The 13,957-nt window shown below is 36.6% G+C and overlaps 1 protein-coding gene across 1 annotated transcript; it reads right to left on the bottom strand.

Moving 5' to 3' along the window:
• Positions 1-9,779: 9,779 nt before the first annotated feature.
• Positions 9,780-13,326, bottom strand: LOC111777792 (trihelix transcription factor ASR3-like). Its single transcript, XM_023657511.1, has 4 exons — positions 12,521-13,326; positions 11,120-11,377; positions 10,821-11,041; positions 9,780-9,895 (listed from the first exon to the last, which is right to left on the bottom strand). Exons 1-4 carry the CDS (start codon positions 13,260-13,262, stop codon positions 9,866-9,868), a joined length of 1,251 nt encoding a protein of 416 aa, XP_023513279.1. The 5' UTR covers positions 13,263-13,326; the 3' UTR covers positions 9,780-9,865.
• Positions 13,327-13,957: the final 631 nt, after the last annotated feature.

Raw genomic sequence — 13,957 nt, 5'->3', positions numbered from 1 at the left:
AAAAAAAAAAAAAGAAAAGAAAAAGGGAAATGCAGAGGTTAAAAGGGTAATTTCAGAAAGATAGAAAAAAATAAATAAAAAAAAAGAAAAAGAAAAGAAAAAGGGGAGTGTCAGTCTGTCAGGTGGAGGCAGGAGATGAGGGAAAATGGTGGGGTCGGGGGAGGGGTAAAATGGGAAGAAAGGAAAAAAGAGATGTGGGGCCCAGGGGAGATTGTGGTCAAAGTGGAATTGACAAGCTTTGACCAGTCCTTGCCACTGACTCTGCTAAAACACTGTCATCTTTCATATTTAGTCCGTGGTACTCTGCCACACCCCCAAAATACCATTCAATTTTATTTTTTTTTTAAATTCTTTATTATTATTAAAAAAATATTTTTTTTTAACCTTAAATTAATAAAAATATTATTAAATTTTATAAACTTTTTTTAATTTAAAAATATTATTGTCGATATTACCGCATTGAAAATAATTTATGAAAGGTCGATAAACCGTTTTTGGATATTTTTTTAAATATATATATATTGAAAAATGTTTGGATATTTAAAATATTTAATAAGTAATTCTATTGTTGGAGTCGAAAAATGCAAATACGTGAGAACATAACTATCATAACTGCAGTAGGACCTAAAACGTGCTTTGAATTCCAGTTCTTTACTTTTATATACATAAATTCATATGCATCACTTTCGTGCACACGAAAACTATTAAGCGAGTATTACTTTCTTACTCCCTACGTCTCATTGGATACACATCAATTTCACACGTAAGTGATGTCATTTTCATACCCTTCGACCTTTTATACATCACTAGATTCTTTACCAGCAGAGAATCAAAAAAAAATATATAATTATTTTGTAACTATAATAATTACACATAGGCATGAGGTTCTGATATAAAAATAATCTGTTTTTAAACGGGATACAATTAATGAAAATAGCGTTAGAACGAAGAAAAAAAACATTAATCACAACATGTCTTGTCGTTTTAGGAAAAAGATTATATAACTTAATATTAAAAAATTAATCATCTATACATTTTTTGAAAAATTTTAGAAAAATAATAATAAACTATTTGAAAAGGAAAATTTTGAAAAATAGCACTAAAAGCTAGATTTTGCAAAAATAGTTGTACATAATAGATTTGGTGTGAGATCGGCTGGAGATAAGAACGAAACATTTATTGCAAGGATATGGTAACCTCTTTCTAGTATACGCGTTTTAAAATTGTAAGATTGACGGCGATACGTAATGGCTAAAGTAGACAATATTTACTAGTAGTGGCTTGAGGCTGTTACATTTGATAACGATGGAGATTGGAAATTTAAGTTGGCAAGGGGTTGAACGGAGCATATTTTTCGACTAAAACGGGAGAAATTCAACTTCAAATTCAGGTTGTTTCTGGAGCTTTCAAGGTCGAGAATTAGGCAAGATTTTGGAGCAAGTTCTAAGCTTTCTTTTTTATGTATTAAAGTCTCGAGTTTGACCAAAATTAGGAGGTACGATCAATCACTTTCTATACCTTTATAAGATGATTTCCAACAAGTTTCGTAAAGGAATCGAAAACTGAAAGTGGATGGATTATGTTCCCCCAATTCAAGATTTGAAGGCCACGTTTGGAAAAGATAAAATTCAATTCGGTCTATTCATAAAATTTCGTCCAACGAAACCTATCCCATTCCGTTTCTGAGAGTCTAATTAGGAATAGTGTAGACGACCCCTAGACGTTTGAGTTATGGATCTGGAATATTTATAGGAATAAGAAAATGGTAAGTTTTTTTTGGTCAAATTAGGGCAAACTCCAAATTCTGCTTCTATCAAGGTTGTGAAATGCAAGATTGAGAGGTAGCGAGCAACAATTTTCAACTTCTTCTCTCAGTCTTGAGGTTGAAGACGATAACGTCACCGATTCAATTAAACCAACCATGTTACCCAAATCTCCGCACATGATTCGTTCAGTTTTTAACCCTCTTCCAGACCGGTTCTCAACCATTTCTTTTTTGTTCCTCACATGCCCTATACAAGAAAATTGGGAGAGTGTGGCCATTCGGGGTACTAAAACTAAGGTCCCAAACACAACGAGTAAGTAAGTAACCACTTTAGCTTTTTTTTTCTCAAGACTTACATGCACGAATCTCTTGAAATTTACATGAGGGAAAATGAAAGAGATAGGTAAAAAACCATAGGTTATAGACTTAAACGGGATGTTTTGTTCGAGAATCATAAACTTTTAAATTAACTCACTAAATGACCTTCACGACGTATAACATAAGAGCGTTTTTAGGACTTAAACCAAAGATTAGTATGACGTATGTCAAGGTTAAGAGCCAAGCCAAGTAGACGAGTTTATATGAATGCAAAACCCAAAACCTATGCCTACCATGACGTTCAGACGACTAGTTATCACTCTATTTAAGATCCACCTTATGCCCTAAGTCACCGTAGATCTTCTAACGCATGGTATATCATGATCATATATTTTTTTCACTTCGATGGAATGTCGTACTTAGACTCTTTGTATGGTGTCAGAACCTAGATTATGTTGCAGAGATGTATGAGAATACCGAGACAACTATGGGCCAAATCCAGATTCTAAATCATGGTATGAATCTTAATGAGATATTTTAAAATTTTATATTAGATTAATAAAAATGTTATTTAGGGAAGCAATGTTATTTTTATTAACATGAAAAACATGAATAAAAGTGTTATTAGATCAACCACCCCTTGTCTTTACCTAAAAGCATTAATAAAATGTATACACGTGCAATATGTTTCATGACTATTGGGACATAAATTCACGACTGTTCTTTGGGCTCTGCTTTCTTTTTCAAATAGGTTTGGATGCATAGTGCTTTTCTACGCACAGATTATGCACATGGGTCTACTAGGCAAACTCGTTAACGTACCCCTATGCAAGCTCACACTACCANACAAAAAAAAAAAAAAAAAAAAAAAGTGAATAATATCATGAGTCTATGCATCGATATATTACGTATCGGAAAAATAATCCATCATCATATGAGCATACAACATGTACTAGATTTTGCATTATCAAGATTCAATAATGCACATAACACTCTCATAAATATCATGACATATATATACTTATAGTATTTGAATCATGATTATTTTATATGGTACATCATACTGTCTTGCCCGACATAACTATGATAGTTATGGTCATATCATTATATGAATTATACTAAAGCAAACAGGGTAGTATATACATCATACAAGTCATATCATAAGAATTTAATAGTACGTGTTATTCGTGCAACAAATAAGTTCATCCCATCTAGTTTGTAGGCATTCAAACAATAAGTTTAGTTATAATACAAGAGAGTAGCTACACTAACCTTTGATATCCTTAATTTTTTAAAACGTTCTTCCACAATAGTACAAAATGAGTAAATCAAGTCGACCCGTCTAAATGTCATTAGTTCAAACTTGATTCAAGGAAGGTTTGTAATAATTTGTGGGTTTTCTCAATTTCGTCTGTGGGCTTTTGAAGATGGTCTCCTAGATTGCGATGCCACCGTCAATCGTACAAAGGAGCCTTGCCTTTACCTGAAAAATAAGAGTAGCACATAACTTGAGTATTGTAAAACATACTCAATAAACGACCCCAATATCGGGGTTAAATGCAAATACATACCATTCATGAGTGGGATCTATCATAACAATCTATTTTTTTTTATGGTAGCTATCCTAAGCGGGCAAGTGGATGTGTACTTAATTTTCTACACACGATCCACACGTGTGAGTATGGACCCACCAGTCGGTTCGCACACCTCCTAAGCCCCTTTATGGTCGGGCGAGCATTCTCGGGTAACTATTGATGTCGGACACCTGTTAGGAATAGCGACCGTCATAGAAGAATTATGGTAAACATAATGATTGTTTCCCTACCTCGTAGCATACGTGTCCGTACTATTGTAAAAGGAGACGGGGTATCCCCCAATGCATGAACACACAATAATGCATGAGGTCCCAACACTTTTCCATTTTCATTATCATATACTACTACTCCGCTACTGTCTTCCTTCATATCATATCTTCCATGCGTGTTTCAGGGTTGTATAACATAACAATCACATAACATAACCTGAGCATGTCTTCAACATATCATATCATAGACATATCAATTCATCAAATACAATATAATATTCACGTATTATCTCATACATATATCATTTCATAACAGTTTGCATATACGAGCATATGACACGTGCAAAACCACGGACATGTGTCATCATTTAGCATACAATTATAACAAAATTGAGGCCACTTACTTGGTTGGCCTTGGCCGACGTATTCTCTCATTTCGAGTACGTTTGCTTTCCGTTTTTCGAAATCCTCCAAATATCGCCAGTTGTCGTTTCCTATTAGACAGTCCATCCCGTTTCATTAGTAACTCGATTTTCTTAACTCAATTGAACTTAAATCAAGAAATTTAACCTTATACTGACCTTAATTACCTTAAACAATATAAAATTCAACTTTGGGATGGTCAATAATTCTTTAAATGGAATTATGATGTGCATCATAACCATGTACTATGAGTTGAAATTAATGGACCTCATGCATATTATATATCACGAGAGAAGCACATTTCCCAATATATTTTGCATTGACTGTTAGGTTTTGTTATTCCAGATTTAGCTAAATTTCTATGATCAGCCCATGTATGTTTATATTTGATTTAGTTATTTGATTCAGCATACTCCTGTCATGTTATTAGGTATAGGAGTTGTTAGAGATGTTTTTCCTTGTTTTTAGTGTATTCTGTAACTATGTAATAGCCAATTTCATTATCGTGAGATTTCTCCCCATTCATCATCTTTCTAGTTTTTAATATTTAGGATCAGAGCAGGTTAAAACTAGAAGCAGCAGTCTTCTACGTGTGTCATAATAAAAGTATGTCGATGGAGAGTTCATTTGTGCAGCCTGCAATTCCGAAATTTGATGGGTACTATAATCATTAGGCGATGCTCATGGAAAACTTTTTGCATTCAAAGGAGTACTGGGGTTTGGTGGAATATGGGATTCCTGCAGCAACAGAAGAGATCGTTTTCACAGATGCCCAGAAGAAGCACATTGAAGATCAGAAGTTGAAAGTTTTGAAAGCAAAGAATTATCTATTTCAAGCATTAGATCGTTCGATCTTGGAGACAATCCTCAACATTGTCTCAACAAGGATACAACAAATAACATATGGGATTCTATGAAGCAGAAATATCAAGGTTCGACACGAGTAAAAGGTGCACACTTGCAAGCTCTTTGGAAGGAATTTGAAATGTTTCACATGAAGGCAGGAGAATATGTGAATGAGTATTTTGTTCGGACCCTTAGCATAGCCAACAAGATGAAACTAAATGGTGAGAACAAAGGAGATGTTGAAGTAGTTGAAAAGATTACGAGATCTAAGTTTGATTATATTGTGTGTTCCATTAAGGAGTCCAAGGATACAACCATCTTAATCATTGATGAGTTACAAAGCAGTCTGCTTGTGCATGAACAATGCATGAGTTCCTCATGTTAAAGAAGAAAACGCTTTGAAGATCACTCATGGTGAGCAATGTGGAGGAAGGGGTTAATGTCAAAGTTTTAGAGGCAAAGAAAGGAGACGAGGCAGACAAACCTTCAACAGGGCAACAGTGGAGTGCTATAGTTTTCACAAGCTAGGACATTTTCAATGGAAATGTCAAAACAAGGAGAAGGATGCAAACTACGCAGACTCAAGAAGAGATGTTGCTGATGGCTTACGTGAATATGAATAAGGCTAATAGAGAAGATATGTAGTTCCTTGACTCGGAATATAGCAATTATATGTGTGGGAAGAAGGAATATTTTTCAGATTTCGATGGAAGTTTCAGAGATTCAGTGAAGCTGGGCAACAACTCAAGCATGGTTGTAACAGGAAAGGGTAATGTATGGCTGCAAGTGAATGAAATCATACAGATAATCACAAGAGTGTTCTATGTGCCGGAGCTGAAAAACAATTTGTTGAGTATTGGGAAATTGCAAGCAAAGGGGCTTACTATTTTGTTTCAAAATGGAACGTGCAAGGTTTTTCATCCTGAGAGAGGCTTAATAATGGAGACAAAGATGTCTTCGAATCGAATGTTCATACTGCATGCTATATCTCAACCTATAGCATCCACTTGTTTCAATACAATCACAGAAGATATTAATCAACTTTGACACTGTAGATATGAACATTTGGGTTTTAAGGGATTAAAGACTTTGAGGAAAAGAAGATGGTGGATGGTTTACCACAACTCAAGTCTCCATTGAGACTGTGTAAAGATTGTCTGGTGCGTAAGCAACAAAGGCACTCGTTTCCAAAAAAGGAGCACATGGCGAGCTTCACAAATTCTCCCATTGGTGCATGCTGATATTTGTGGACCGATCAAACCCATCTCAAACAATAAGAAAAGGTATTTGATTACTTTCACACATGATTTGGTAGAGAAAAACGTGAGTTTATTTTTTAATAGAAAAATCAGAACTCTTTGCTATATTTAAAATTTTTTAAGAATCATGTAGAAGAAACAAACTCATTTATTAAAGCCTTACAAACTGATCGAGGAGGAGAGTTTACATCACAAGAATTCACCAATTTTTATGATGTAAATGGTATACAAAGACAATTGACAACTACATACACGCCACAGCAGAACGGAGTTACAGAACGAAAAAATAGAACTATTATGAATAAGGTTCATAGTATGATTTTAGAAAAGAAAATTTCGAAAAGTTCTTGGCCTGAAGCAGTGAAATGGACTGTGCATGTACTGCATCGAAGTCCAACATTGGCTGTAAAAAATAAAACTCCAGAAGAAGCTTGGAGTGGACTCAAGCCTTCAGTTGAGCATTTTAGAGTTTTTGGAGGTATCTCTCATGCTCATGTGCCTGACAATAAAAGAACTAAGCTGGATGATAAGAGTTTGAGTTGTGTTTTGTTGGGAGTTAGTGAAGAGTCGAGGGCTTACAAACTCTATGATCCAACTTCACAAAGGATCATAATAAGTAGGGATGTTGTATTCGAGGAAGATAAGAGTTGGGACTGGGATAAGACCTATAAAGAATCCATTATGTGTGATCTGGAATGGGGTGATCGAGAGGAGGCAGTAGATGTGTTTGATGAAAATGAAAAAATGAGCGAATCTGATATAGAAGCTGCAGAGGAAAATATTTTATCTAGCTCTTTCGTTGAAGCAAGCTCTTTGAGCTCGAATAAGGAGAGGAATAGGAGACCACCAATCTGGATGAGAGACTCTGCAATAGGAGAAGATCTTTCTAAAGAAGATAATGAAGCTCACTTGGCCATGTTTACCACTACTGATCTTGTAAACTTTGAAGACGCATTGAAGAGTGAGAAAGAATCAAGCTCACTTGGCCATGTTTACCACTAAACTTTGAAGACGCATTGAAGAGTGAGAAATGGAGACAAGCCATGGATCTAGAAATGGAAGCAATAAACAGAAATGACACATGGGAATTGATGAAGTTACTTAAGACAAAATTCAATGAAAATGGGGAAGTCGACAAATACAAGGCTAGGCTTGTAGCAAAGGGGTATACTCAACAGCATGGGATAGACTATACTGAAGTATTTGCACCTGTTGCGCGCATGGAGACAATTCGTTTGGTGGTAGCACGTGCAGCTCAAAGAAGCTGGTCCATCTATCAGCTCGACGTGAAATCTGCATTTCTATATGGTGATTTGAATGAAGAGGTCATTGTGGAGCAACCCTGTAGATATGTGCAAAAGGGACATGAGCAGAAGGTTTACATGTTAAAGAAGACCGTCTATGGGCTTAAGCAAGCTCCACGTGCTTGGTACAGCCGTATAGAAGCCTACTTCATGAAGGAAGGTTTTGAGAAGTGTGACTATGAGCATACTTTATTCATCGAGAGAGGAAACATAGATATAAACTGATTACTATTTATGTTCAATTTAAGGGAGAATTGTTAGGTTTTGTTATTTCACATTTAGCTAACATTCCTGTTGCTAAGGGGATGTCTATTTATTTGATTTAGATTTGATTTATTCATACCACATTATTAGGAATAGGAGTTGTTAAATCGTGAGATGTTTTTTCCTTGTTTTCAGTGTATTCGGTAGCGTTATATAATAGTCAATTTTATTCTTATCGTGAGATTTCTCCCAATTCTTCTGATATTTCTAGTTTCTTAACATAGATGTATATTCCACGATGTTAGAAGTTAGAATAGTGTCAACTTCCCTTTTCACTCCAGTACCAGTACTATTGAAGCAGACCTAGGTCGTTTAGGGTTGTATGGTCGATAGTTCAGTTAGATTACCCTATACAACAGATCCATCTTGAGAGGGAACGTGGGATTATGAGGGTAATCTTAGTAGTCGACAAGCATAGGGAGAACCAGTTTCATAGTACTTAGACAAAACAAACTACCTAAATCTAAGAACAGAAAAAATAGTTCACCCTAGAGATGAGAATTGTCACTCAAAAGACCTACGACGCTAGAAATGGGTGAACCACCATCTCTAAACCCAGAGCAGATTCATGAGCAGCTAAAGTACCGCTCGAAGCTTCGAGGTATTTCAGATGCTTAAATAGCATTGGAGACTAGGCCTAACTTCCTAGAGCCCAAAGTGAAGCTCATGGGTACCTACTAAATTAAGGATGCAATGAGAGCCTACAAGTAGATTGCTTACGAGTATTTTTATACACACCCCTTTTTCCTTTTCTTTTTCAAGTGTTTGCAGGTTGTCAATCGAGATAGAGTAGCATTTGAGAGCTACTTGGTCACAGAAGAAGACATTTCGCAGTGTCAATCTATCTTTGTATTTGAGCTATTTGACTACTTGTAATTATATTTTATTTGGTATAATTTTGGTGTTGCTTGGTTCTAATTCATTTAAATTTTCTCCCATTTTCTAATTTTTTTTTTCACTTTCATTTTTTTTTTGGTCACGATCAAGTTTCGAAACATCTAAAATCGGGCTGTGACATAAAATATGAAGGTTATACTCCCAAGAGTTATAATGAAATCATCTTGATTTTAAAATTTAAGCTTTTCTGGTCTACGGGTTTACATATCATATCCACGAGGGTTCCTATATCCAATTGGCTACGGTTTTCATATCATCCCTCGAGCGATGGTGACACCCACTAGCACGAGAAATAATAAACACACAGTGGATCAATTCTGCCTCAGCCTCAGCCAATATGCAGTGGTTCTTCATCGATGGATTCATGTTTGGTTCTTCATCGACGCTAGAAATGGGTGAACCACTATCTATTTCTAGCTCGTTTCAATTGTCTTACACCGGCTCCAATTTGATTTAGTTTTTTTCTTCGGTTTTAGCTTGATTCAGTTGTTTTTTTCTCTAGTTCTAGCTTAGTTTAGTAGATTTCTTTCTAATGCAGGTTTAGTTCGACTGATTTCTTCAATCCATGTTCATAACCGGCCACCAATGGTCACTAAGGAGTGATTGTTGAAAATGATTTTTGATGAGTAGATTACACGCTATATGTTTCAAGTAATAAACCATTAGGATCCCTCGATATTGATTGATAAACTATATGATAGTTTACATATCTGACCATATTAGGGGAGTACCTTACTCACCCTACTTTCGAACAAGGTCATGGTACGAAACTTACCGACATGGTGGAGAATCGAGTAAGGAGGCAATTCTAGATTTTATGTTTACCAAACTGAACTAATTAAAGGATTCACTCAAAAAATTAATAATAATAAATTATATTAAATAAGTTTTACAAAATCATTAAATTCCACATGAAACAATAATAAATTCTACTAAAATATTTTTATTTAAATTAATAATCAATCGTTACGGTCGAGAATCCTTTCTAAGCATCTCCCCCCGATCCAGATGGGTCCTATGCACACAAAAACAAACAAAAATATATATCAAATCATATATTAATGATCAAAACATGCATTATCACTTTAATTACGTCTCGGGTCAATAATTTTATCATTAACTTTTTAACCTAAGAACGAGACCATTGTCCATCCCACTTTTTCATCTCTGTTCTGAGATTCCACATTGGTTAGAGAGGAGAAAGAAACATACTTTATAAGGGTGTGGAAACCTCTCCCTATCAAACGCGTTTTAAAAACTTTGAGAGTAAGCCCGAAAGAGAAAACCCCAAGAGGACAATATCTGACTTAGACTGTTACAAATGGTATCAGAGCCAGACACACCAGGCGGTGTGCTAGCGAGGATGTTGGGCTCTGAAGAGGGGGTGGATTGTGAGATACCACATAGATTGGAGAGGAGAAAGAAACACCCCTTATAAGGGTATGAAAACCTCTCCCCAGCAAATGCGTTTTAAAGACCTTGAGAGTAAGCCCGAAAGAGAAAATCTAAAGAGTACAATATCTACTATCAGTAGGCTTAGGCGGTTACAAATGGTATCAGAGCCAGACATTAGGTGGTGTGCTAGTGAGGATGTTGGGCTCTGAAGGGGGATAAATTGTGAGATACTACATAGATTGGAGAGGGGAACGAAGCATTTGAGAATGTTGGGCTCTGAAGGGGGGTGGATCATGAGACGAAACATTCTTTATAAGGGTGTGGAAACCTCTCCCTAGCTTACTCGTTTTAAAAACCTTGAGGGTAAGCTCGAAAGAAAAGCTCAAAGATGACAATATCTGCTAGTGGTGGGCTTGAGCCATTACATCCGCTCTATCTCTATCCATACCATAAAACACAATTAACGTGATGATCTCTATACTATTAGATTTTACGATCGTGATTATGCGAATGAATCGAGAGAGGAAGAGAGAGAGAGAGAGTACCATGGAAGGAGGAGGAGGAGGAGGGATGTTGTGGAGCATATTGTGCATCATGGTTTGCATGAGAGATGGCATTTGGTCTCTAAGTTGGGAAAGCTCAGTCTTCACATTCATAACCTCAGCTTGCATTGCTTCATTTTGTTCTTTCAACATTCTCACCTCTTCTCCATTGTATGAACATTCATATCCTTCCGACCTTCTTCTTCTTTCTCTATCATCTATTTCTGTACTCACAATCTTATTTTGTAAGCAAAAACGCTTGCATGCCCATGCATGGGAATACGAATAAGGAGTATTCATACCAGCCGAGAGGTTGGCGATGGCAGCCACGACGTCGCTAATCCCTTGGCGGTGAATGTGGTTGCGCGCTTCTTCGATTTGAAGGCAACGTTTTTGAACCTCCATAACCTCTTGGTGTCGGATCTCCCTTTGTTCCTCGCAGCTCCGCAGCGTTTGAGCTAACATCGTAGCGCTTCTCACAATATTATCTTCCATTTTCCTCCTCTTTGCCTTCGTCTTCTCTTTCTTCTCGCTCGACTCCGTCCCCGATGAGGATGACTCTACACACACACAATTAATTACCAATTTTTCTCGTCATAATTAATCAACTAAAAGTATATACAAATTGAATTGAGTTAATCTCTTAAACCAACTCTGAAATTTCGAATTGATCGGATTGGTGACTTAAACCTGACAGATTGGGTTGACTTGAACGTGAAAAATCTGATTTGGTTTTGTTATAACCCTATTTTTGGATGGTCCGATTGACTTGAACAAAATAAGTCAACCCATGAACTAAGTAAGTCAACTCAAACTAAAACAAAATATAACACTTTGAGTTGATATGTCAACCTATGAACTAAGCAAGTCAACTCAAACTAAAACAAAACATGACACTTTGAGTTGGATAGTCCAAGTTAGTCGAGCTTTTAAGTCATAGAAACCCGAGTAATTAATAAACATATAATACTGAAAAAAAAAAAAAAAAAAAAAATTCAAGAGCTAGGTTTTATTTTTTATTTTATTTTTATTTTTATTTTTTTTGCATAATATTTAATTATGGAAAGGCTGAAAAGTGAGTTTTGCATTGCATGCTTAGATTGAAGGGACCATATTGTATTATCGTATCTTAAAATTAAAATATATATATATATATATATATATATAATTTAATATTAACCTTAAAAGGGGATTTGTATTATTATTATTATTATTATTTTAGATACCCAAAAGGATCTCCCCACGATCTCAATCTCATCACCACAATTTCATCATTGTCTTTCTCCATTCCCAATATTATACATTATTTATCAGTGTTGCCCCCCAGCTTTTACAATTTCGAATTCTACCCCAAATCCCAACCGTTGGATGAGTTGATGGAGTAATGCAATCGAAGGGTGAGATTTGGAGGGTGCATTGTAAAGCCATGAAGGTGAGCGTAGGGGATTAGAAAAGGAATAACGAAATGAAAAGGAAGAAGAATACGGGAGAGGGTCCTATTAAAATTTGTGGCAGAGTCAAACCCTGCAACTTTGACCCAAAATATTAACTCTTTTCTCTCTCCTTTTTTTTTTTTTTTAAATAAAATTATAAAAAAAGAATTTTATTTATTTATTTATTTTTAGTAAATGAAAGGTCCAGGACTTGGGGGGGACGATTTTAATAGTATCACGCACAAAAGAACAAAAACAAAACAGACTCACCTGAAACCGCCGGGGAGGAATTGGTCGCCGTCGTGGGTGGTGGTGGGGGAAGGGCGGGGACGGTGGAGGAAGGAGGCGGAGCTGGTGGAAGAGCAACAAGAGGAGTAGTAGGAGTAGTAGTAGTAGTAGTAGTAGTAGTAGTAGTAGTAGGGGTAGTATTGGAAATAAGAGGTCTTTGAGAGAACTTTCTGTGGACGACGTCGTTTAAGGCTTGATAAACTTCAAACGCCATATTGGAAGGAAGATTGTTGTCCTTACGCTCGTGTTTCTCCATTTTCCAGTAAGAGGGAATTTGGGATTGTTGGTCACACGCGCGGGATTCGTAGTCGCGGACTTTTTTGTAGTCGCGGAGGAGGTTATCCCACTTGTCGTTGCACTGATTTTGGCTACGGTGACATCCGTGGCTCCAGCAGTAGTTTTCGACCCATTTCCACCGTAGCTCACCGCCCTTTCTGGCTGTTGGATCCGTCGGAGGAGCTAAGGTTACCTTGTTCCGTCTCTCGTCGTCTAGCTTTTTGGCGGTTATTAGAATCATTGTCTCTTGGAGTGTCCAGTTTCCTTTGCGGTACTCTCGGACTATTACTGTGGAGGAGGAGTTTGCTGCTGCTGTGTTGATTCGGGCGCCGCCGCCATGGATTAGCGGCAAATGTAGGAGTTGTTGTTGTTGGTGGTGGTAGTGGTGGGGGTGCTGCTGCTGCTGCTGATGCGGTGGCTCCGATGATGTTGTCGGAGGATCCGACATGGCTTTGGCATCTCAGAGACTCTCTCAATGGATAGAGAAATAGAAAGAGAAGAGGCGAAACTTTTTCTTTACTTTTTCTCTCTCTCTCTCTTTCATTCTGTCTTATTATTATTATTATTATTAGTTTTATTTATTTATTTATTTATTATTATTATTATTTTAATGTTGAGTATTAGAAGTAAATAACTCCAATGCTACTCGAGAAAATAAAAAAACATTTATGTTTTATTCTTCCTCCTTAAATATCAAAATGTTCCTATGAATTGGTCTCACGAGAATAAAAACTTGTATCTTACCTGAATCGACCCATCTATTCTTTTAAAGAGAAGTTTAATTTCAAATCCTGATTCAAACAAGAACTATGTCATGCTAATGTGCCTTGAATCATCCATATCTTAGGGTTAGATGCTGATGAGCACATTGAACTATCCATGTGGCTGAGAGCCCTCACAACCCAGACACAACAACGCAATTATCATGGATGCACTCGACCACTGAGTTAATAGCCCGTTGTGTGGGCCTCTCGCTCAGGCCCACTATGCCAAAAGCAAGAGAAACCTGAAAACACCATCTCTCTCTTTGCTTTTCTTCATCCCCATGTCACCACACGGAAGGGATATGAGGACATAAAAAACGGTACCCTATTAACTTGTTCCGACCTAGGATAATAAGCTCATGAGCTTAGTTTTACTAAT

This window comes from Cucurbita pepo, chromosome LG01 (assembly GCF_002806865.2).
Source record: "Cucurbita pepo subsp. pepo cultivar mu-cu-16 chromosome LG01, ASM280686v2, whole genome shotgun sequence".
In the NCBI taxonomy this organism is placed as follows: Eukaryota; Viridiplantae; Streptophyta; class Magnoliopsida; order Cucurbitales; family Cucurbitaceae; genus Cucurbita; species Cucurbita pepo.
This window is presented reverse-complemented; position numbering and strand designations above follow the sequence as displayed.